At 32.7% G+C, this 27,089-nt stretch overlaps 2 protein-coding genes across 3 annotated transcripts; one reads left to right on the forward strand and one right to left on the reverse strand.

Annotated features, from left to right (window-relative positions):
• Positions 1–12,591: 12,591 nt before the first annotated feature.
• Positions 12,592–17,400, forward strand: LOC116005599 (protein PIN-LIKES 6). 2 transcript variants are annotated; one of them, XM_031245841.1, is made up of 11 exons: positions 12,592–12,947; positions 13,269–13,680; positions 14,112–14,191; positions 14,264–14,388; positions 14,557–14,678; positions 15,089–15,298; positions 15,565–15,639; positions 16,015–16,115; positions 16,284–16,336; positions 16,423–16,611; positions 17,029–17,400. In XM_031245841.1, the coding sequence occupies exons 2-11, from the start codon at positions 13,486–13,488 to the stop codon at positions 17,148–17,150; spliced, it is 1,272 nt and encodes a 423-aa protein (XP_031101701.1). In that variant the 5' UTR covers positions 12,592–12,947; positions 13,269–13,485; the 3' UTR covers positions 17,151–17,400. The 2 variants fall into 2 exon arrangements, with proteins under 2 accessions (XP_031101701.1, XP_031101703.1); XM_031245843.1 differs by lacking the exon at positions 12,592–12,947 and adding an exon at positions 12,967–13,022.
• Positions 17,401–22,626: 5,226 nt separating this feature from the next.
• LOC116006342 (F-box/kelch-repeat protein At3g23880-like) lies at positions 22,627–24,417 on the reverse strand. Its single transcript, XM_031246676.1, has 2 exons — positions 24,318–24,417; positions 22,627–24,205 (listed from the first exon to the last, which is right to left on the reverse strand). Exon 2 carries the CDS (start codon positions 24,179–24,181, stop codon positions 22,889–22,891), a length of 1,293 nt encoding a protein of 430 aa, XP_031102536.1. The 5' UTR covers positions 24,182–24,205; positions 24,318–24,417; the 3' UTR covers positions 22,627–22,888.
• Positions 24,418–27,089: the final 2,672 nt, after the last annotated feature.

Genomic DNA, 27,089 nt, shown 5'->3' on the forward strand with positions numbered 1-27,089 from the left:
CATTTAAGGAATTAAGGACATATAAGTTAGTTGAGCTTTATCTCACGTTTTATCACCGTAAAGGGAATTTGGGTTAAAACTTAAAATAAATTAATTGAAATTATCACCGTAAAGGGAATTTGGGTTAAAACTTAAAATAAATTAATTGAAATTAGCCAAAGGCTTTGTGGTCAAGCGGCATAGCTGTAGCCCTCCCAAATGAGAGGTAGGTCGAAAAAATACTCGACCCAATAAAATCAATATGCAACTCCCACAAGAATCAAATTTAGAACATTGAAAGTCACTTTTCTAACTAAATTAAACAAGACAATTACATGAAAATTTAAACCAGTTACCTTCTAGCCACTCTCGAAAAAGGGGAGTTGATTGTAACAACTTGGATTGCATTCGGCATCATGACCGCCGGTGGTCGAGGCCATGGCCTGGGGTGGAGCCCCGTGCTGGACCCCAGGCCGAGGCCCAAGTCGTTTATAGTATATAGTTAAATTATAGGGGTTGAGTATATAATTAAGTAGGAATGCATCTGTTGTGCTTTGTGAAACGTGTGAAGGGAAAGACCAAGGTTAGTTACAAAGATTGTCCGCTAAAGCAGGTTGTTGATGGTCGTACCATTTGGCGTTGATAGCTACTTTCTAGGAAGAAATTAAGTAACATTAAATAAGTGTTGAACATTGCGTAGGTGGCTTTGCAGTTTACGACAGTTACTCGCTCCAACCTTTAAAAAATAAAAGTCACATCGACAATGACTAGCGTCTAGACTGCACCGGGTAATTCTTTTCTGCTATACATATATCAAATATTTGATAAAAATGAAAGATATTTAAATTTAGAGGAGGTCAAAACTTATTTCAAAAGGCTAAACATCCCGTATTCATATGGCATGTAGTGACTCTCCCATATGAGAAGTCATAAGATTGAGGCTTAGTAGAGGCGAATAGACTTAATACAGGGTCATCACAAAATAAAATAAATGTGTATTTTTGGATTAAGGAAGATGAACCCAGGTCTATAAAATAATTTGTTGATCGAGAATTGTACTCAAATTGGAATCTACTTATCATCATTTTTTAGTATGCTTTATAATTTTAACATATATAAGCACGTTGGGCAACGTGCCATGTTTAATATATGCCAGGCAGGCTATACATAATACACCAGCAGAATCTGAAGATTATCATATACATATGGCGCATCGCAGCATGCATTATATTATGTAGTGTACTAGTGTCTATGTGACTCTTCTTAATTATAATGATGATTTGTCATGTGATCTGTTAACTCTTTTTTTTTCCCCCTTTTTCTTTTCTTTTAAATGTGAATTTCTACTTGTTACAAGAGTCATTTCCATTTTTGGCTCTACTATTATTGGGGCATTGTCAATTTTAGTCCACTTCATTAATTTTTGTCACATTGCGGCCAATCTTATTTAGTTCTTGTCACTTTTAGTCCACCGTTAAAATTTTCGTCAAATTGCCGTCCAAAATAGGGGTATTTATGGTCTTTTCATGCTTTGGTCATCTCCTTGACCCTTTGCAGTGATTTTCTTTACATATTTTCATCCATTGAAGAGGTCCGGTGAAAGCCATGTGATCTACATTACAAAGCCATGGTTTTCGCCGAACCTCTTCATTGGATGAAAATCTGTAAAGAAAACCACTAAAAAGGGTATAGGAGATGACCAAAGAATGAAAAGACCTAAAATACTCATATTTTAGACGATAATTTGACGAAAATTTTAATGGTGGACTAAAAGTGGTAAGTACTAAATAAGACTGGCCGCAATGTGACAAAAATTAATGAAGTGGACTAAAATCAGCAATGCCCCAATAACAGTAGAACCAAAAATAGAAATGACTCTGGTTACAATTATAGAATGAATGTTGATCGGATTAAATATTATTGTACTAAAAAATATGTTCTCATTTACTCCGTATTAGTTGTCATTACTTTTCTAAATATTATTTTGTTCATCAAGGATGAAACAATATCACTTACTAAAATGGGAAAGAAGTAATTTGGCTAATTTTTATTTTTATTCTTATTTTTAGTTTAAATGATTTGATTAAACAAGTTGTACCAAACGATATTAATATTACTTTTTAAAATTGTATACGATATTTTTATGCAGTGCAATTATAGTATGATTAAAAGAAAAAATGAATTATGGGAGGAAATGTATTGGAAGATACTAATTTACCTTATTGTATAGTAGTTGAGCACTAATCATCTGCTTAGAAACTTAAAAAATAATTTTTGGAGAAGCATTTTTTTTTTGGGCATTTCACTGATTGTTAACAAAATTCTCTCTTTTAAATAATAAATGTAAGAACTTCAAATTAAAGAAATATATTTATATAAAAAAAAGTAAAAAACTTAAATGTTTTGATGGTGCGTCAAACTAAATCAAGATTTGTTATTGTTTGTCACAACTCGACTCATCTCAAATTTTAGCTGAGCTAGTTTGATCTAGTCTAAATAGTAATTGGGCAAATAGTTAGTTGGATCGCTTATTGTGACACTACTCGGAGAGAGAGAAAGAGAAATACAAAAAATGTTTTATATATAAGTACAATTTTTGAAAAGTATTTTTGCTAAAAAGCATTTTTTTTCTTAATTAGAACAAATATTTTGTTGTTAACTCCATAATTTTAGATACTCAACTATTAAAAGAAAATTCTAAAAGTCATTTAAAAAAAAAAGAAAATTTAAATGGACCCTTCTTTTTAAAAGATAAACCCACCACATGACTTCATGAGGTGGAGACTAAATGATATATGTAATATGTAAATATGATACAAATTGTCTTCTTTTGTTTTTCTCACAATAAAAATTTGTAAATAACAAATTCTTGAATGTTACAAAGGTGGTTTTGGTGTCAAGGAGACAACGAGTACGATGGGAATGTCTCCTTCAATTTTTTAATTTTGTTTTTTTTTCCCCCCACTTTTATGTTGTGCGTGTGGATACCAATGGATTGCATTTTCTTGTATTCGTTTTGTATCATACGAGAAATCTAGATATTATTATTTATTATTACTCGACAATATTGGCTTTGATTTCAAATTTAATTAAGGTCGGTCACATTTGTGCGAGGTTGTCACATGAATTCTTATTTGTGAGACGAGTTAAGTTGGGTCAGATCAATATTGAAATGTATATAATACTTATACTCAAAAATGTAATATTAATAAGGAATAAAGTGTTTGTTATTTATATGAAAAAACTTTAATACATTTGAAAAAATGTAATACTTTAAATTTAATTCAAAATGTAAAAGTATTACATTATTTCTTCAAAAGTATTCCTATATAAGTAATAAACATTTTATTCCTGATTAGTATTACATTTCATCTTGACTTGACCAGTTGACCAGTCTTACGAACAATGATATGTGAGACGATCTCAAACAAGTTTTTGTCTTTAATTAATTAATTACTCCATCTACTTTGTAAAAAAAATCATCTAAACATAAAAGTTTATCTATATATAAAAAAAGAACACATTAATTAAGTGATATATTTGTATTTATGCATATTAATTGTATACAAAATAAATGCTTTTTTATTTTAAATTTTATTTAAAATTTAAAGGGAAAATGGTCAAATAAGCCTCATATTTTACCTAAAAATTCAATCAGACCCTAAATATTTTAAAGTTGTAATTAGACCCCTAAATATTATATTTTTTAGTTAAATTCAAAATACAATGTTGATGGATTTAGTTGCAACTTTAAAATATTTAGAGTCCTAATTGACTTTTAAAGTAAAGTTTAGGGGTCTTTGATTTTTTTTTTCTAAATTTAAATAGCTTGTAGCAGCTTAATAACATCCTTGTCACATGTTCGACTCCTTAGTGATGGCATTGACTACTAAAAAAAATTAAAATTTTATTTTTAAAGTATACATATTTTTTTTGAGTAAGTTACGAATCTATTGAATGAGATAATTTTTGTTTGGCAAATAAATACAATAAAAAACATCTTTTTTAACGGACATATGGACTATGGAGTAATGATTTATTTCTTTTAATTAGTCAGTCTTTTGACAGAAAATGTCTTCATAATTTTTTTTTTGTCTTCTCTGTACTTTCTTTGTGGCCGGTGATCGGTGTCGCTGGTCACTTTTTCACCTGAAATTTCGCCAGAGGGTGACCGGGACCCTAATGACTTGTGATAGAAGGTCATTAATCGGGTTTTGGGCCTCATTGCATTAAAATGAATTGTTGATGGGTGTAATTGCACCTTTAAAAAGTTGAGGAGGCTAATTGACTTTTCAGCTAAAGTTCGAGAGTCTATTTGACATTTTTAATGTTTATTTTTGTGTGTATTCAATGTTCATTATTTGGTAGCATATCAAATAATAAGTTTTCAATACCCAAAAAATGAACATTCAATATATTAAAAATGAACCTTACATTAGTGGTTCATCTTACAAGATCGACAATGGTCTATGGTATAATGATTGTGTCTGAACCCCACCATAGACAATTTGGAGTTAGACTTGAGTTTGACTTTTTGTGAGCAAGATTATATACTTATGTGTGAATCTCAATAACCAAATTCAATTTACCTCATCATGGTCCTTAGATTGAATTCATAAGATCTAGACCAGTTGGAAATCTGAATCATAACAAAAAGTCATCTCACTTTAAAAAATTTAGATAAAATTCACTTGCTATGATAATGTGGTCCAATAATTTTATTTATTTTTTTTAAAAAAACAGAAGAAATTAACAAATGCTAGACATTTGGATTGGCTGATGCCTGATGGCACTGACTAGTGACTTCTGATCTGAGCAGTAGTGATGAAGAACTATATTAAAAGGCAATAAATGCTAGCCAAACAGTAGTGAAACAGAAGATATATGATGTTGTCATCTTCCCAGAAATTTCACAGAAAATGCATTAATAGTACTGCAAATGCGTGCAACCAAATACTCCAAACCTTAAATTTTGTTTGCAAGTTTCAACTTGTCTTTTAAATCGCTTGGTGAATGGGTTTCCCTATCATTTTCATCCCATATTTCCTCCATCTTTCTTGCGTGACTTGAGATATAGACAGATGGAGCAATCAAACTTTGATTCTATTGCATTGAAGATTTTTTTTTTTCCTTTTTTTAAATTTATTATGCAAGTGTTCGATATGATAATTAGATTTAAGGTTAGTTTGAAAATACGAAAAATATTGTATAAGAAATGATTATTTTTCAGTAAATCCATTTCTTTTGTATTGTTTTTGAGTACTACTGATTCTGTTACAATGTAGTATCTGTTCATTGGTTTCATTTTTCTCAAACACTGAAAATTTTAGAAAAGGACTTCTAGAAGTCCTTTTTTTTTTTTTGGTGTTTCGAAATGAATGCTTCATTATGATTAATTTGAAGTTAAAATATTGTTGAGTTTTTGTTTAAATTGATTCTTTTACATATGTTATTTCATTCATAAAGTTTAAGTGTAAAATAAGATGGTTAGTTTTGTCATATTTTCCCACTAACTTCTATTGTTATGCTTTATGAAGTTTTACCTTATGCATGGTTTGAAAGGAGTTGTTGGAGTATACATATATTTTATTTCTTTCATTTTTAATGATTTTAAGTTATCAAGTTGGCTATTTGAAAAGCATTGTAAAAATGGATGGATCGAAGCCTCATTCATTATTTAATTTTCCTCTCTCAATCTCATAACCTTTCATATTAAATTATGATACAATTTCATACCTGTTTCTCAGATAATTATTTGGTAATATTTTAATTTGATAAATTCTCAACTTGTACTAATTGTTTAATTTGGAATGGTATCTTTAATTGTATATAAGTACATATCATATCATTAGTGCTCTCGTTTGAGAGTTGAAAGAGAGCTATCGGCCAGTGAAATGGTATTTATGTTTAAAAGGACCTCTTACCTATTAGACTAGTTTGTTGTGGATCAGTTTTTCCTTGTCAAATTATTTATGTAGTGAATAATTTTTTGTTAACATGTCGCATACACGGGTTCATATATTATATATAATATATCTTACATCGCATATCCTTACAATTATTTTATTTTATTTTTCTAAAGCATAGGCACCATTTAGTACTCCAACAATACGTCAATACATATATTCTTAAAAAAAAAATAACTTTTTGAGGTATCGATTGACAATTAATTATAAAAATTAATGGGCTTGTCCATTTCTTATTTCTTTGCATTATGAGTTCTTATTAATCAACACAAACTTTATAATAAAAATATATGCTTTTAAAATATAAGAATAATTTTACACTGTAGTTGATACAATTTGTCTGAACACATTATTCAATTCGTGAAATCATGGATTCATGGCCCCTCAAGTCAGGTTCAGATCTCAAATCAAAACAAACTAATTTGAGTAGGCGCGTGATATTCCGTAAAACCATGGCCCCGCAAAATAACACAACGAAAAATGTTATATGTGATTTCATTTTCTACTCTAAATTTTTATTTTTATATACAAAATTTTGATGTGAACACTTATACTGGGATTTATATGAAAAAATAGTTTATCAAAATCTATCACAACATAGAGTAAGATTTTGGAATACATGTACTAAAATTTACATTTATATGTAAAATTATTTTATTTTTTATTTAACAATTTTAGACATTTTTTATTTAAAATTTTATACTCCGTCACTTTTAAAAGATAGCCACCAATTGTTGATTTGACGGATGGTGGTTGTTTTCATTGACATAAAGTTAGTATGGCAGCTCCATCTGATGAAGGCGGTCATTTCCTAATCCCTATGAATACAAAGGCGACCGCATGAGCAGTTCAACTAATTATATGGATAAAATTTATTACAAGAGATCAGTAATCGAGTCTCATTAGTAGTAAAATAGGAACAACCTGAAATATGAGGAGACTCTTTGTACACAGTGACAAAAAATCTAATCTCTGTGGGTCATTAGATTCACCATAATTTACCCTCACAATTTCAGGCATGTATATGGGGACGCTTGGGCGATTCCACCTTAGTTAGGATTTGATGCAACCTTAAAATTGCATCGGAATGCTCTTATCTGAGTGAAGAGTAAACTCAAAAAAGTAAAAAATAAAGATACATAATAATTGAGGAATAGAGAGATAAGAAACTAGTAATTTATGTATAGTTTAAATCCAATAAACCTCCTTAAATTTTATTATATTAATATGCTAGAATATAATAATAAATAATTAACTACTATTATTACTAATTTTTAGGGGGCAAAAACTTGTGTGAGATCGTCCCACCATGAGACGGGTGAGGTCGGGTCGGATCAAGATACAAATGTAACACTTATATGCTCAAATGTAATACTAATTAGGAATAAAATTTTTGTTACTTATAAGGGTAAATGTAAATGTAATATTTTTAAAGGAAAATACAATACTTTTACATTTCGATTTAAAAGTATTACATTTTTCCACAAAAGTATTATATTTGCCCTTATAAGTAAGGGGCACTTGTCAACATTACTTGTTATGAAAAATGTATTACTTTTTCTCTAATAAGTAACAAAAGTTGTATTATTGATTAGTGTTATATTTGAGTATATACGTATGATATTTGCACATATAAGTATGACATTTGCATAGTGTTTTGACCTGACCCGACCCGTCTCACGAATAAGGATCCGTGAGACGGTCTCACACAAGTATGACCCTTTGTAGGGAGTTCTTCAATCTTTAGTTGATTGACTCAAATTAAGAAGGGTAATATGATACGTTATTTGTATTGGGATTAATTTTAAAATATTGTGAGTACTAATCCAATAAATTGACCCACGCATATGGAGTTGCCTCACTAAATTTTTTAATCTGTAGTTGTCATGCCTAATATATTGACACAATATTTCACTTGAAATATAATTGTTTATTTTGATGTTTTTTAATTGTATTTAGGTCATCACGTAACTTATTATGTCGTACTTGTCGTATCATTATTGTTTTATTAACATTAAACGGCATCTAAGTAGTTTTTGTTTTGATTAATTACAAGTTAAATAACAAGTTGGAATTCAATTAAAAAAATATCCCTTATTGCATGTACGTGTCAATTTCTTTTAGGGTTAGGTCTATGTCTCTTTGATTTTTGTTTTTTCTTGTGATTGCGATAAATCCTTTTAAATACCTCGACACACATTATATATATATAAACAATAATTTTGTTTCAAATTTAAATTTTAGTCAAATTTTATCTAAAAAATTAGAGTGTTACAATATGTATTCTCAATTCTTCTCAAATTTGGCGGTCACGATAAATTATTATTTTTATGTGGATCCCATTACAAGTGTCTACATAAAAATTTTAAGCCTGAGAGTAAAAATTAAAAATAGAGAATGATAGTACAAATAATATTTTTCAAAAAATCTTTATATATATAAAAACAAAATCCTCCAAAACGAAATCTTCCTTCCCGCCCAAAACATTGTACATTAAAACAATTAAAATAATAGAATAATATTAAAACAATAGAATAATATTAAAACAATACAATTCCTATACTACAATTCCAATACAATTCGTATAAACAATAGAATAATATTAAAACAATACAATTCCAATACTAAAATTCCAAAACAATTCGTATAAAATAAATCTGCTATTAAAACACGAAATTCAATACTACAAAATGAAGTCTATTATTCTACAATTCCTATACTATAATTCTAATACAATTTGTCTACTACAATTACTCCACAATTCCTATACTACAATCTATAATCTATAATCTATATCTATATCTATATCTATAATCTATATCTATAATCTATAATATCTATAATCTATATATCTATATATATATAAAAACAAAGTCCTCCAAAACGAAATCCTATTTCCCGCCCAAAATATTGTACATTAAAACAATTAAAACAATAAAATAATATTAAAAGTACAATAATAGTAAAACACGAAATCATATAACATCAAAACATTGTTATACATTAGGATTAGTACATTGTTATAATCTTTATCTTTATATTATATATATATAAAAACAAAATCCTCCAAAACGAAATCTTCCTTCCCGCCCAAAATATTGTACATTAAAACAAGTAAAATAATAGAATAATATTAAAACAATACAATTCCTATACTAAAATTCCAATACAATTCGTATAAACAATAGAATAATATTAAAACAATACAATTCCTATACTACAATTACAATACAATTCGTATAAAATAAATCTGCTATTAAAACACGAAATCTAATACTACAAAGTGAAGTCTACTATTCTACAATTCCTATACTACATTTCTAATACAATTCGTCTACTACAATTCCTCTACAATTCCTATACTACAATCTATAATCTATAATCTATATCTATATCTATAATCTATAATCTATAATCTATAATATCTATATATATAAAAACAAAATCATCGCTTTAAGCTTCCCGCCCAAAAGAGTCTTACAATATTTAGGATGCGATTATTTCCTATTTTCCTATTCGTTGTACAATTCTACATTACAATTTCTATCATACTACAATTCTATCGTAATAAGACTACTATATATAAAAACTAAATCCTCACTTTAAGCTTCCCGCCCAAAACAGTCCTACAATATTTAGGATGCGATTATTTCCTATTTTCCTATTCGTGGTACAATTATACATTACAATTCTTATCATACTACAATTCTATCGTAATAAGACTACTATATATAAAAACTAAATCCTCACTTTAAGCTTCCCACCCAAAATAGTCATACAATATTTAGGATGCGATTATTTCCTATTTTCCTATTCGTTGTACAATTCTACATTACAATTCCTATTGTATCACAATTCTACATTACAATTCCTATCATACTACAATTCTATTGTAATAAGATACAACCTTATATAAATCCCTAATCCTATATTGTGAACTTTAAAAGAGTAACGCAAAACGCAGTGCAATTATTCCAGACCTCTCCACCTTCAAATATGCAAATTCTGTTGTTGCGGTCAAGATATTGTTTTATTTAATATTGCTCAATTCTGTATTGTTTTATTTAATAGGAATAAAATCATGGTCATGTTTGGTCATATTGCTTTATTTTGTATTTATTGATATGCATTTTTTATGTTGTTAGTATGCTGTTTTTTTTTTTTTTTTTGAGTTTTTTTTAGCTTTTTTGCTTGGTTTTTTAAATTTCATGATCTTTTTTAGGGAACTTGCATCCATTTAGAAACACATGTTCAAATTTAAAGATTTTTGGATCGTTAAAGGCTCCAGAGGAGTGGATAGCAATCAGCTAATTGGTAAATTCTTTTTAAAATTTTGTTCTATACTGGATGTGTTCTATACTGCATAAACTAATATTATTAATTAATTGGTAAAAAAATTAATAAATTTTAATTGGTAACAAAATTTTATTTACCAAATTATGACAATAATTAAACCATTATAATTGTGAGAATAATGAAAACAAATTCGGCCTAATTTTATAAGAAAAAAATAATTTATTAATTATTATTTACATCAATAATAATAATTCAAATACTTATCTATACTACTATTAATAAATATAAAATAATCCTTTGTGAAATTTCCGCCCAAAGAATAGTAAAGAGGAAATGGAAAAGAAAACTGATTTTACTAATTGATTGAAAATATAAAAATATTCAAACGAAAAAAGAAATGGAAATTAGGCAAATTGGAAAGGAAAAAGACATTACTAATGGACTAAAAAATTATTTTTAAAAAACTTTTAAGAAAGTTAATTACACTTTCCTTTTGAAAACTTTAAATTATTTAAACTTAAAAAAAATTAATTAAACATGTGTTGTTAGATTATTTATAATAATTACAATTAATTCATTCAACTATCGAGGAGGAAGAAAAAACTAAATGCGATACAGTGAACATGAATATACTTAAGTTATAAAAGTATAATTTCACATATATTAGTGTAATTGACTATTAATAATTGTCTAATAATTATTATGATAATTAAACTAAACATTGGTCGTTGAATTTATTTTTATAATAATTATAATTATAATTAAATTATTTCTAATTTTTTCCATATTTATTTTAGTAATAATATATTTACATAAGTCATATTACATATTGATCTTTTTAAGATAATTGTAGACAAACAAGTCATATATTATCAATTAATTGAGTAATACTTTTGCACTAATCTTATAATCAAATAAATGTACATGTTCAATATAATTTTTTTTATAATTTTATCTTTATTTTTATTATCTACATATATAATAAAAAATTTATTTATGCATCGCACGGGTAATTGGACAATTATTTGCTTTAACTCAAGTAAGGAAAACATCAGAAAGCATAATCAGTCCAACAAATTTCATCAATTACGCTCTATAATATTTAATGTTATAATTTATATAATTGTATATCGATCCAAATATTTTTAAAATATTATAGCAAATTCATTCCGTGCAACGCACGTGCAAACATACTAGTATCTATTAAAAGAAACCAAAATTCTTTTCAATGATTAGATCACTTATTGTTGGTAAAAAGATCTTTTAAAATAATGTGTACATTGCTTTTATTTATGGAAAAGTCTACCATTATTGTCTAAATTTATGTTTTGGATGAAGATCGCCTAGTATTTCTACTTAAAAAAGACAACAAAAGGATAATTTAACATAAAATTGTTCATAGCTAACTTGAAAATTTTGCAATGGTTACTCGATCAAATGTCCATTTTGGGTGAAAATCGCTTAGTATTTAGTAATTATAGCCAACAAAGAATCATATCAAGATAATTTAACATAAATTTCATAGTTGATCGACTCAAATTAAGAAGATCAAAAGACAACTCCTACAAAAAGTCTAATTCAATTCCAAAAAAAAAATAATTAATTACCAAAGTAATTGTCTGATCAATTCAATTGAAGTTACTCACGCTCTACGAGTAGTCTAATTATATTAAAAACGATATTAAACACGTTGATTTAAATTCAAAATAAGAGAATTGACTTTTTGTGCTTCAATAAGTTGAGAAAGTATAGATGGACAGATACTACAATGTAATAGGATCAGTTGTATTAAAAAAAAAAATTCAAAATAAGAGATCATGCGTTCGAGTCTCAGTGAGGACAATATTGACCCTGTTTGGTAAATGGTTGTTGGCTGATTGAGTTGATAATATTAGCTGATTGTAGAAAGTTGTTTGGTAAATTAGCTGTTAGCTGATAGCTATTTGGTATAATTTTTTTTCTCAAAAAGCCAATTGAAAAGGCTGCTTTGAGTAGCCTTTTGAATTTTAGCATTTTGGAGTTACAAAAAGTTTATTAACCAAACAACTAATAGTGGTCAAATAAGCCAAAATTGGCTGATAGGCTGATTATTTATCTAACAGGACCATTGGGGCGACTTGAGAAAATAGTTATGAAGATATACTACATTGTAACAAAGTCAGTAATCCTAAAAAAATATTAAAAGGTATAGGAAAATTTTGTGTGAGGAGTTTGGCCGAGAGAAATTTACCCTATCTATCACCTAAATTTGGATTTAACGAAAAATGCCGAGGCAAATGGCTAAACTCTGGCGTCAATGCGTCTTCGCTCTTCAGTCTTCTCCAGAGGTAATTTCAGGTGAGAGAGAAACGTATCCGTACGCAATTTGCAACCCAATCCACCCCCGTCCGTACGGCAGTAAAATCGTAACTCCGTTGCCGGGAAATAATTACCGCAACTGTTCAACCGCGAGACCGAGACGGAGTAGGAATAAGAAGAAGAAGAAGTATAATAGGGACTAGGACTAAGGAGCGAAGGAGATTCCGTAGTTGCTTGTGGTCCCGCAGTTCATGCTTCAATTATTGTCGCTGTCGGGTACATAAATATATAGTCCACAGTGCTTCGTGATGACTCAATTCATCGTCCCAAACGCAGCTCAAGTATTCGAGATTCGTCTTCAATCTTTTTGCCAAGACCTTACGTATTAACAGAGATAAAGCCTAAAGGGTAATAACTTTTTTTCTTTTTTATTTTCTATTGCTCCAGAACTGAACACGAGCCAATTATTGGCTCTTTTAACTGGTAATCCACGATCAATTCCGCTCCTCTTTCCAATTTTTTTTTAAAAGATAATAATGATGATGATGATGATTCTTCTGTTAACTTTTTTGTTTAGTTTTCTTAATTTTTTTTTTTTAATTTTACCTTTAATCTTTTGTGTTTCTTGAATCTGAGTTTATACATAATTGCATCATTAGCTTTTATGCCATTGAGTGATTATTTCTGCTTCGTTTATTCATTGGCTGTTGTTTCATTATTTCGTTTCAGTTAGGTGGTGGGGTATATATTTGCTACAACACTGATTGTCCTTGTGTTTCTGGGCTGAAGAATCTGAGCTGTTTGGGATTCATTTTTTTTTTTTTTTTGATTGGAGAACATTGTTGTTTCTGGTGGCTTACTACTAAGAGCGGGTCCTTTTCCCCTCGGGTGACCGGGAAAGCCAATTACTTCATCTGAGGGAGAGTTTAAGAGATTTTTTCATAGTATGATGGATAGGATTCAGAGGTTGCTTGTGGAGGTTCTCACAGAATCTCAAGGTGGAGGGACATCCTTGCTTGGTTCTATCAAGATTGCAGTCTTACCTATAGCTAAAGTTTTTACGATGTGTTTCATGGGATTTCTCATGGCTTCCAAGTATGTTAATATCTTGCCTGCAAATGGAAGAAAGCTTTTAAATGGGGTAAGTACTCTCAAGTGTATATTGAAGTACACTGATCCCTGTTTGTTCTTGATTTACTTCTTGAAACTGTAACTTAGTCGAATGAATCTAGTGGGATCTATATTCCATATCTCGGTGCTATGAGAATGTGCTTGTTAACGGGCTAGTCTGATATTGGGGATTAGATCTATATTTAGGTTGGTTGGAAAGAGTTTCCAGGGTTAGATATGATGAGGAACCAGCTTGATGTAAATTCCCAAATGTGAATAGTCTATTATGTAACTGCTTTTCTTTTTCATGGTATCTCTAGGATGCTTCAATTTCATGTTCTCAACATTTGCTTTAGGATTCCTCATCTTGGAGTTTGTGTGTGTGTGTGTGTATAAAATCCTAATGATCATAGTTCTATATGCCTGCTAAGTACTGACTAATATAAATGAAACTTCATGCAGTTGGTCTTTTCACTATTGCTCCCATGCCTGATATTCTCTCAACTTGGGCAAGCAATCACATTCGAGAAGATGCTTCAGTGGTGATGATTCTGATCTTTTTATGGGAACCTTGGTGTTGAACTTATCTAATGCTACCCTTTGCTTTTTGTCAGGTGGTTTATCCCTGTTAATGTTGTCATGGCCACAATATCAGGCTCCATAATAGGTCTAGTTGTTGCAACAATCGTCCGTCCACCGTATCCATTTTTCAAGTTTACTATTATACAAATTGGAATTGGTAAGTCAGTAGCATGAGTGACATTGCAGTTTAGAAGCGTATTCTTTAGCCTCCTTGATTGTTTATGCATAGTTTTGGGTGTGCATTTTTCAAGTTTACTATTATACGGCAGATTTTTGCAACTTATTGCTTCTAAAATTTACCCAAAGTCCATGCATTTATCTGCAGGGAATATTGGAAATGTACCACTTGTTCTGATCGCAGCATTATGCCGTGATAAATCAAATCCTTTCGGTGACTCTAATAAGTGCTCTCAAGATGGAAATGCATACATCTCATTTGGTCAATGGGTATGTTGTTTTTCACTACTAGTGCCTTCATACTTTATTGTGTCTTTTTCTTCAAGATATTCAAACTCAAAATTCTGGAAACCTTCTAAAAAACACCCAGTTCATCCAGCTTGTGGAGAAAGTTTAATTCTTTGTGTGTATATATAATTAGAATTTCAGCTTCAAAAACTATATCTTTATACAAAAATTCAAACTTTCTGCTATTATTATGAAAGTTATGTGTTGTCTTTTAGTATGAAATCTTGTATTTAAATTCTTTTAAAAGGTTTATGACAGAAAGAGTATATTTTGTGAAATATTTTGTGAATTTTGGGAAAATATGAGGTATGGGTATTGTTTTGGGTCTTTCACCCAAGTAGAGAAGGGGTGGGGGAGGAACTGACAATGTAACTGTTGACTTTTGAACTTAGGTTGGTGCAATTGTCCTGTACACCTACGTATTCCATATGCTTGCACCTCCTCCTGAAGGTACCTTTGACATTGAAGATGGCCACCTTCCAATGAAGGCTCCTAATAGAGATAGCTCCCATGCTGCTGCAAAGGATAGCTCCCCTGAGCAACTTCCACTGCTTGCAGAGGAGCCTGCAGTTCCTGTGTCAACTAGTTCACAGAAAAATAAGGTGAGAATGGATCCAATGTGTCTTGCTGTTCTGTAGAACTCGTCATTATGTTCATGTATGAAATATTAGAGATGAATAAATCTACTTCGAATAGGAAACTATTTAACAATTTGGTATTTTGGAGTTAATGTCCATATTGCAATAATGGATGAACTCGTTGAGCCTTATGCAGTTGTTAACTGTTCCCTTTTCAGGAATTAGCAGTAAATTATTTTGACTATACTTCTGAACTTATAATCAGAATTCATTGCTTGATTTTCACGCAGATTAAGGAGTTCTTCAAGTTTCTGTATGAAAAATTGAAGCTCAAGCAAATCATTCAACCCCCCATAATTGCTTCAGTAAGTGGAATTGCTAAACTTCTACTTGTCTATCTTATGCTCCATAGCTTTGGGATTTTCAAATTATACATTGTCATATATTTAAGACAAGATCAGACTATAAGGTTTCAAGCTTAAATAAGGTAGCTGTTCTCTCAGCAGCACATGGAATCATAGAATAAGGCTTTTGTCACGAAACTACTGAGTTCTTCCCCACCTTAAGGGGATGCATTTCAACTTGTTATAATGCAACTTTCAAAATTTAGCTGACTAGTCTTCTAAATGCCTCCATTCTCTGTGTGCTTTGTGGGTTGTCTCCTTTATTTGCCGCCCAAGGTCATTTTTATTTCTGGCCTTATAACCACTAAAATACTAAATCTGCTATCTTTTCAACAGATTCTTGCCATTTTCCTAGGATGCGTTCCATTCTTCAAGAAACTGATCTTCACTTCAGATGCTCCACTTTACTTCTTCACTGACAGCTGCATGATTCTTGGGTATGTTTAGGCTCATTTTCTCGTTGCTTTACTTTCACCTTTGGTTTATCATTTCCCTATTCCTGATCATTGATCATCTTTATGTCTGATGGTCCAATTGTCTCCTTTTGTGGTTTGGAAGTAAACTTTACGAAATGCTGAGTCTAATTTGTTGTCTCTTGTTATCAGGGAGGCCATGATTCCCTGCATATTGTTGGCATTAGGAGGCAATCTTGTTCAAGGTAAACCCTACTCTGCTTAATTAGTATGCTTCTGCTATACTACATCACTCCCACCATCGTTACCAACTTATTGTTAAAATCTGCAGGTCCAGGAAGTTCAAAACTTGGTTTACGGACAACTGCTGCAATCATATTTGGTCGGCTGGTTTTAGTTCCTCCAACTGGACTTGGAATCGTCACGTTGGCTGATAAACTCGGCTTCCTTCCTGCCGGTGACAAGATGTTCAGATTCGTCCTCCTCCTCCAGCATACAATGCCCACATCCGTGCTTTCCGGTAAAGCTCTTTCCAAAACTCTCTTTTGTCGAGTATAATGTATATAAAACTAATAAACACGCAGTTATATGTGGGCTATGTTCACGTGTTGCCAATCATTATTGTCCACACAGCTGTGTGGACTATACTATCAAATAATGTACATTCTGTATAAAAATAATGTACTTTTAGTATATAAAAGATGTACATTTTATTCAGGGGATGTACATTATTTGTGTACTGAATGTACATTATATTGTATAATGTATATTCAGTACATGAATAATGTACATTTAGTATATTAAAAATGTACTTTTGTTATGGTCAACACAATAATTTGCCCACGTGCTGCTTCGCAAATGCCCCTTCAATTTTAAAAACATTATCGTGACTAGTCATCGCTCCATCGCCATTTATACTTTCTTCACTTCCACACAGGTGCGGTTGCGAATTTGAGAGGGTGTGGGAGGGAGGCAGCTGCTGTCCTGTTTTGGGTTCATATCTTTGCTGTTTTCTCAATGGCCGGTTGGATTATCCTGTATCTTAGCATATTGTTTTAAGTTGGTACGTAGTTGTACCAGGAAATTTACCATTGCCCTGTGATGACTTGTTTATAGAGCTATTGCTTATGAGTAAGCATTATTGAGAGTATCGTTTTCATGTGTATTCATCGTTTGGTTATATTCATATACTTTACATGTTAGGTATTCAGTTGATGTCTTGTTATTGCAATCATTAACCTTGCAATTACAAAAATTTAATGGATCAAGGTATGCAATTTTGTTATGAAAACAGATTCTTTGCGATTTAGTTTGGATTAGAGTAAATTTGTTTGTTTTTATTGTGTTCATCGTTTGGTTATTCATACACTTTGCATGTTGGTTATTTAGATATTGGAAACGGGTCAAATACACCCCTAAACATTATATGAAAGTACAATTAAGCCCTTAAACTTTAAAATGGTGCAATTAAGCCACTTAGCAAGTAACAAATAGGTTACCGACTTACCGGTAACTATGCCATTATTGATTGCCATCACTAACGGTTGACCGCCATATGAACAGTGAAAAAAAAAAGAAGAAAAGGATACCGGAAGCCAAAATGGTTGTCGACGTCCAACGGCCTCCTTTTACAAGAAGAAAGTGGTGTTTGGTTGTCTTTCCCCCTTTAGGAAGAAGGCGATCGGCGTCGTCTTCTTCAACTGAGAAGAAGGCAACGCTGGTTGCTTTATTCTATTGATGAAGAAGGCTACTGGCTACCATTTAACCATATGAAGTTGAATTGCCGGGTATTACTAGTAGGTGACCGACTATTGGATCTAAATGCATCAAAATGATAAGTTGATATTGAACTTTTTAAAAAGTTTGAGGGTCTAATTGCACTTTGATATAATATTTATGGGTCTATTTGACACTTTTACCTTTAGTTATTGTAATCTTCTTATTATTAAGACTCTATATTCTATATACACTATAATTTATTTTCCCTCTCTCTATACTTCAAATCATCATGAATTGATTAATAATAAGATTATTCCTAAAACTACTGTTCTCATCTGGTATCAGAGTCAGATTTACCTATATTGTTGTGCGCTATGGTGGGGTCCTTAGGGGTGGCGCGTAAGGGGCGCACGTGTTAACAACGTCTCCACCTCGGTGGTCCGCAGGGGCGGATGGGTCCTAGCATGAGAAAGGGGACTCGGGTGGCCGCCAGCTTAATCAGACTACTTTGCGAGAGCGATCCTGGCGATGCAACGTGTAGGCAGTATAGTACAACGATCCTTGGGCAGAGTCCTTCTCCCTTAGTACGAGGGTGTGCTAGATTTTGGGTGGGGGATAATATTTTTTTTCTGTGATTGTGTTAGACCCAATGAATGAACGGGTCAACTAGTTAGCTTACCAAATGGGCAAAGGAGGCGACAGTAGTGTTAAAGATTGTTTTGCCTTAGACGCTAAGGTCTGACCGAGTTAGGCATCCTATCCTAACTAGGACTCTTTGTATCATTATTTCTAGAACTATTGTTCTAATCGTTATTGCAATCATTAAGCTTGCGATTACAAAAATTTAATGGATCAAGCTACTCTTTGGAGTTCAACATTACTATTTTTTGTTTTCATAATGTTGCGTGATCAACTACAAAGTTCTATTTTATTTTGAGGTGATTTTGGTATATATATATAAAGTTTAGGTGTGGACCACATCCTAGGTGTAACAGTAACACCAATGGTTGAAAATCAATGAAAAGAAAAAAAATGTAGTGACATTTTTATAATTTTCACCATTACATTCCTCCCTCGTGTCATTATGATTGTGTTTTAAGAAATGCCTGATAGTGCATTTGAAAATACTTGACAGTGTACGAAAGTCACACTTGATTCTCATCACCTTCCTCCCTCGTGTCGTTATGATTGTACATTTAGAAATGTTTGAAAGTGCATTTGAAAATGCTTGACAATGCACGGAATGCACTACTTGATTCTCATCACCTTCCTCTCCCGGGTCATTAAGATTGTGCATTTAGAAATACTTGACAATGCATTTGGAAATGCTTTGAGTGCACGAAAGGCACTACCTGATTCTCATCACCCTCCTCCCTTGTGTCATCACAAGAGTTTCTAAATGCACCATCAAATATTTCCGGATGCACAATCGTAATTACATAAAATTATAAAAATATCACCGTGTTTTTCCTCCTTTTCATTGATTTTCAGCATTTGATCATGTTTAGATGGATGTACCAGATTTGTTTGCACGTATGCACTTGGGAGTCTTTCCTCCTGTAAAAAGTATGACTGATCTTAGTTCTCCATCAAAGTTTACCAATGGTGGATGGTTTTAATAAAAAAAATAAAAACACGGGATCAATTTTATAATTATTGAAAACATTTAAGAGCGGAGTTCATTTTATAATTATTGCAAACTTATATCCTAATCTTTGATTTTTCAAGATGAAGGCTATGGATGTGTCCACACTTTTTACGTGGTGACTACATTTGTTTTTTTGTTTTTTTTTTTAATTGCTTAAGATCCTTTAGATCTTTTCAAATGAACGGTTCTGATTGCGCTTTAATTCTCTCACGAAGAGTGGTCATCACGTGAGCAACTAAGCACGCTCCTATCTCTCTATATATATGTGTGTATCGTAGGGTTTTCTCCTTCTACTTTTTCCCAATCGCCGCCGCCCCCTTCCAAACTCCAATTTCCCCTTTTGCTCTTTTCCTTCGCTAGACTGTTATACTCGTTCTTGCTCACTGGCGACGACATCACATACTGTGGTAAATTTTATTCTTTAATTGTTTTAGACGAGCTGGTAAATCGTAAATTTCATAGTTTTGTGTGTTTGTAAAATCTAATTCATTTCCCTTTTATTTTTACCTAATCGTCGCACATCCCTTTCCAGGCACCGATTTCCCATTTTGCTATTTTCCTGTTGTTGCATCATCCCCTCTGTTTTCCCTTTGCCAATTGTTAGATCGACGACTGCGTCACAACATTCGGGTAATTTTTATTCATTATTTACTATTATTTTTCAAAGGAGTTGGTAAATGGTGAATTGACTGAATTCCATAGTTTTGTTTGTGCAATTGTTCTAGCATTTGTATGTAATTTTAGTTTATTTTCACATGTGGCTCCTATCTTGATGTGTGAATTCATTTTAGACTTTTTTTGGGTGGTGGGGGTTAAGCATATCATTTTCAGGGGCTCATTCTCGTTAACGACGTCTCGTGCGACCTTAATTACTGTTTCTTTCGCAATAGCTAAGTTAGTATCGCTCAAACCTCGCAAGAGATGCTAATTCAACAATGAGATGACTAAGTGAATAAGGTAAGATTTCGCAAAAAAGCTTGAAAGCAGTCAGGATAGTTGGTGGCCACCCGAGTCACTTTCCTCTTTAGGACCCATCCGCCCCTGCGAACCACTACCATGGAGCTGTCATCGGCTCAAGCGCTCCTCTCACGCAACATGTGTTCGCATAGTCCTCCTCCAAGGACCCTACGAAAACACGTAACAATATAAGTACTACCCGCTCTGATACCACTTGTCACGAGCCTAGAGTCCGACGCAGTGCACAACGCCTAGCGCCCGTGCAATGTCTTGGAACCCCTCTTACCCCGTGGACCAACCTTACCCTCATATTGTACCAAATTGGTTTCACAATGGCCATGGGCTCATCAGGAGAACTACAATAACTCTTGACCAGTTGTGCGCTTTGAATCGCTTTGGCCCCCTTCATAATAAAGTCCAGGACTAGGACAAGCTCCCCGAACTTAATCGGGTCGGCATACCTAACTCGGCTAGACCTTAGTGTCTAAGGCCCACCCCCTTGAATCTATTGTCGCCCCTTACCCATTTTATGGCAAGCTAGCCAATTGGCCCGTCCATTCATTAGGTCTAACATGATCACACAATCTGTATGTGACACCATGGTTACATAACTCTTAATATCAAACTTGATTTTGATATTATTCTTGCCAAATTGGAGGGGTATGCTCAATTATTAATATTGAGAATGAGAACCTTCTCCAAGAATTCTCTATCCCTAATAAAATTTTGCATTTTGCAATAATGTGCCTCGTACTAGTGAAGCTGTAAACTTAGTTATCCGATTCAATCCATATAGATAATACAATACACCAGGAAAGCCTAACCTACACCTACACAATAGGTTAGTAGTTAGAGCCTAGTCAAACTAACAGTAGCCACATATAATCTAATATCTCTAACACACCCCCTCAAGCACAAGGTTGGAGGGCAACAACATTGAGCTTGGTCCTGAGAGCCCCAAAACGAGGAGCCGACAGCGGCTTCGCGAAGATGTCGGCTAACTGATCCTTCGTAGACACAAAGTTAACCAAGAAGTCCCCTGAAGCGACCTTGTCTTAGACAAAATGGTAGTCAATCTCGACATGCTTAATCCTGACATGGAAAACAGGGTTGGCACACAAGTAAGTAGCTCCAAGATTGTCACACCAAAGAATAGCCGGTTGACCAGAATGGAGTCCGAGCTCATGTAACAATGAGACAATCCACGTGACTTAAGCTGAACATCAGCTAACCCCTTGTACTCGACCACAGTCGAAGAACGGACAACTGTCCGTTGCTTGCGAGACATCCACGAAACCAAGTTGGACCCAAGAAACACGACGTACCCACAAGATGAAGATGAGGACAAAGATTGGGGTGGCTGGTCAAGGTCAAGCCCTCAAGGGTAGAGAATATGTGTTCCTCACTCTATCACCATCCCTCATATATATATATATATATATATATATATATATATATAAAAGGAAAACCACGGACCTAAAACAACCGCGCCGGAACCCATTTCTATATATATATATATATATACGACATTGTGTTCAGTTTCTTTACCCAAGCCCAATAAACTCAAGACTGATCTCCCCCGGAGCCCATATCTATATATATATATAGAGGACATTGTGCTCAGTTTCTTTACCCAAGCCCAATAAACTCAAGACTGATTTTCCCCATCCTCATTGATTTCTCTAGAGGTTTTTGGTTGAAGGATTGATGTGGATCCACCGTCTCACCGATTCATTACCTTCGAGTTCTGCTGTTCAAAATTCCCTAATTTGAATTCTACGGGACTTTTCAGTCTATTGTAATCTCACCACTCACTCAAATGAAGTCTACATCCCTGAGCTACTATTGTAATCTTACACACTCTCCTAAATGAAGCCTTACACCTCCGGCCAATATCAATGACACCATAATAGGCGCCATTTTCCTCTAGCCATGGCATCAAGAGATCTCTGGAATTATTATGATTCCACATCAAAATACCTTCTGAAGTGGCAAAAACCATGTCCTTTCCATTTCATTTTTCCTGTCCTATAGAAAACACTTGAGATTAAGTGACACTAAGAAGCAGAAACAGAAAATTTTCAGCTAGTGTGTCACCATCACCTGTGACCAAAAGTTACCATTACTCAACACATTTTGTCATCATGTTAAAGATGAAACTTTATGTAGCAAACAGAAATCAATCCAGTGAAGAAGCACTGATTTTGCAGGTAGTGCAATCAACATCCATTTGGATCAAAGATGAAAATCTTGTAGACTAAATGTAATATCTGTTTCACAATAACAAAGTTTTGGAATTCAAGACCAACCAAACTTCCTATTTCTTTCTCTAGTATCCAAGACGCTAGCTAGAAGATTTAGTACAAAAGATTAGAATGCCACACTATCAGACATTCGCAACTAGTGCAAGAATTCAATATGTAGGATAGCATATATGATCCACTGCCATGGCATCAGTTAACCATGCAGAATATCATTCAATGTTATCCTCAGTATCACTTTCTCTTTCACTTGATTGCTCAGTATGACTTTCTCTTTCAATTTCACTTGATTGCTCAGAATCACTCTTCCTTGAGTGCTCGGCATCACTCTCACCACTGAATAAAAGCAACAATTCTTGCCGAGAGACACTACTGCCGGTGGCAGAGTCATTAAACTCACAACCCTTGTCCAAAAAAACAACGGATTCCACATAAGGAGTTCCATAGAAAGAAGACCGTAAAAGATAGGAGCTTGTGAAAGGGCGCAGTTCAAGAAATTTGGATTTTAGGGTTGTAGGGTTAAAAGAATCCCAGCGTCCGAATGCCTGCATAAACTGAATGTCACCATTTTCCCTAAATCCAAAATGCCACCCGAAGTTCCGATGACACCCAAAAGATACTTGCTTTGTCCATGACTCTTTCATTATCCATATACAACACTCCCACGACCCAACCACAATAACAGCGAGTGATCCCATGTATATACCAACACAAACATTACCATCGGCGAAATTCCCCCTCCATGCCAAGTTCTCTGGCAACTCCATTTCCTCAAACCTCTCCTTGCTCAAGTCAAATGATACCATCTTTCTCTCCTTGGTCTCATCAATCTTTCCAAGCCAATACACCATCCCATCTAGATATGCTTGTTCAGGTTTTAGAAAATCGTATTTTGCAATTGTGCTATCTCTAATGTTCTCCCACATATGTGTGCTTAACCTAAAAATCTCAGCACAACAGCCTCCATTCACCACACTCACAACTCTCACCACCTTATAGTCATTACTAACCGGGTCAAACCCAAACCCTAACGAGTGTTTCACATTTCCACGAGAACTCCTAAGATTCGCGCTGGGAAGGCACACAGATTTTCGCACAGAGGGGTTCCAAAGAATCACGCTACAATCACACCTGCGGTCCTCATCAGAAAGGCACAACAATCCATCACAGGTACCAACAATTTCAAAATGCCTGCCCAAGACAGAGAAAGGAGATTCGATCTCACCAAATTTAACTAAAGAATGCCGATCATCACGATAAAATTCATAGTTCTCCTTCCTCGAAGCAATGCAATCGCGTACCAGAAAGCAAGAATTCTGCGATTGCGATTCCTGGCGCTTAAAACGCAATTGCGCGGAGATGAAATACGGGCTCTCGATGAGAGCCTTCCAGGACCGGCAAACGGCAGTGCAACGCAAGAGCGACTTCACTGGGAACCGGACCAACACTTGAACCCACAGCTCTTCAGGCAGATAGTCAGACATCTTTTGCTTTGCTTCATCCATCTATCGGTCTAGGGTTTTGCATATCTATAATTTCAGAGAAAACAAGGAATCATAGACCGGTAAACCCTGTAGAATCCAAATTAATCAAGTCTTGGAAAACTACCAAAACAATAAATTAGGGTTCATTTGAGAATACAAATTAGGGAAGCTTGAACACAGAGGGGTAATGAATCAATGAGACGGTGGATCTATATCAATTTCTCAACGAAAAACCTCTAGAGAAATAGATTTTTTTAAAGGAAATGAGGCAACATTGAGAAGATTAGGAAATCAGTGTTAAGTTCATTGGGTTTGAGTAATGAAACTGAAAAAATATATACTAGTATTAAAGATTTGAGTCATCTCCATTTTTTGTCCTACTGTTAATGGGGCATTGCCAATTTTATTCCACTTCATTAATTTTTGCCACATTGCGACCAATGTTATTTAGTCCTTGCCACTTTTAGTCCACCGTTAGAATTTTCGTTAAATTACCGTCCAAAATAAGAGTATTTTTTGTCTTTTAATGCTTTAGTCATCTCCTTGACCCTTTGCAATGGTTTTCCTTACACATTTTCATCAATTGAAGAGGTCCAAAGAAAGCTATGTGAGCCACATTACAAAGCCATGACTTTTACCGGACCTATCCATTGGATGAAAATCTGTAAGGAAAACACTACAAAGGGTAAAGGAGATAATCAAAGTATGAAAAGATCAAAATACCCCTGTTTTGGACTATTATTTGACGAAAATTTTAACGGTGGACTAAAAGTGGCAAGGACTAAATAAAACTGGCCGCAATATGGCAAAAATTTATGAAGTGGACTAAAATTGGCAATTTCCCAATAACAGTAGGACCAAAAATGGAAATGACTCTAAAGATTTTTAACTAGTATGAACAGAATATCCCTAATGTGAAACTGTTTTATACAAAATGGATTATATGGTTTAATGATATTATATATTATATATATTATATATTATATATATATTAGTATGTCTAATGTGATATATTATTTTGTAAGTTTGACAGTCATTGAAAGCGGTCTATTAGTTTCTTGGTTTGAGCCGATCATTACAGCTAACATAAGGTAATTTGTCTCCTTGCATCTTTGTCTCATTTTAAATGTCTTGTTTATTATTCTTTGGTCAAATTAACTATTTCTTCTTGTTTAATTTCTTTGCTGCTTTTTAATTATTATTAAATTTAAATTTTTGGGTTTAATAGTCACTTAAAATAATTATATAATCTAATGAGATTCTATTATTTCTATGTAACTCATTTTTATATTCCTTTATATTAGTTTGGTTTGAAATTTGACTTTTGTGAACAAAAAAAAAAAAAAAAAAAAAAAAAAAAATTGGACTGAATTTGCCGCAGCCACTATTGTGGCATTGGGATGTTAGTTGTGTGGGTTGACAAATGGGGTAAAGGGAAGGTAGTTGGGTTCAAGGGGAGGGTTTCATTATGCCATAAAATGGTTAAAAATAGAAAAGAAAAATATAAAATTTTAATAAACATATTTATATGGAAGATGGAAAAATATTGAGTAGTTAATTAAAAATGAAAAACATTGTTGGGTTTGTTTCTTGTGGGGGTTGAGGACAATATGTAGATTAGAATAAATGTTCGATATGATGAATATTGAAAGTAAGATAGTGATTGAATAGCAATAGAAGCTTAATTGATTAAAGTATTTAGATTTACTGTATATAAAATTGAAAATACATTAGGGTTAGTATGATATTTTGTCCAAGTTTGATCCCACAAAATGGTTCAACACTTGCTATGTATACTAAACTCACGATATATGAAGTTGTACACTGAAGTGTGTAATATTAATGGTAGCAGAATAATTAAATTGTTTTATCCTAAATTGACGTGCTAGTTATGGTGAACGAATAGCTCAAATTAAGCTTGATACGTGTCTTAGTGAATTTGATTTGTTTAAATGTGTTGATAGTTGTAATTGAATTGAGGCTTTAATTCATTGGTTAAAATTTGCTTCTTGAAATTGTTGAATTGAGTCATCATCTTAATTCCAACATCATTTTTCAGAATTTTTAACTTTCTTAAAAAGTTAAAAATTTTGAAAAAAAAAAATTGTTATTTAGAAGTGAAAAACGTGAATGAATATTACTGTCAAGTGCTATTTATATGTATTTGAAAAAAGTTAAAAATCTTGTTTTTAAATGTGAAAAATATGAAAAATACAGATGAATAATATCGTGTGTACTATATCCCTATAATACGCATTAATCCTTAATTTCAACAGTTAATTTTATTAATCACTAGATGTGATGTATCAATCTAATTTTTATTTTCTTAATCAATCGATGGTTGAGATTGAAGGAATATAATAACAATTGCCAACTATATTTATGTGAAACTTAAACATCGTTACTTTCATGTGAAACTTAGATTTAGAAATGAAATGAGAATGAATAATCAAATTAATTGTTTTTATATATTTACTATATATGCTGATCTTTATTGCTTATAACACATGTATATATGTAATATGTATGTATAGACACATAACCAATGATGAACTTGAGGCCCTAATCTTGAAATTAAAGTTCATATTTGTATGGAGACCAATTCTGTGCGATATAATTTTTAGTTTATATATTTAGGGAATTTAACATAAAATTACACTTAAATGGAACATGTATTGACTAGTTTTTTTATAATGAAATTAGATATTAAATCATCAAAATAACCAATAATTACACAGAATGAAGCAAATAAGGGTACACTAATAATACTTATTGCAACCGTAGGGTGTGGATAGGATGAGTTGGTTTCAAATTTACTACCTTAAAGGTCTTACCCGACATAAATATGATTAGTTTCGGCATGTAGTTGCTAGTGTATTGGTTAAGAAAATTTGCCGTCACCAACAAAAAAAAAAAAAAAAAAAAAAAA

Source organism: Ipomoea triloba, chromosome 15 (genome assembly GCF_003576645.1).
Source record: "Ipomoea triloba cultivar NCNSP0323 chromosome 15, ASM357664v1".
NCBI classification, from domain to species: Eukaryota; Viridiplantae; Streptophyta; class Magnoliopsida; order Solanales; family Convolvulaceae; genus Ipomoea; species Ipomoea triloba.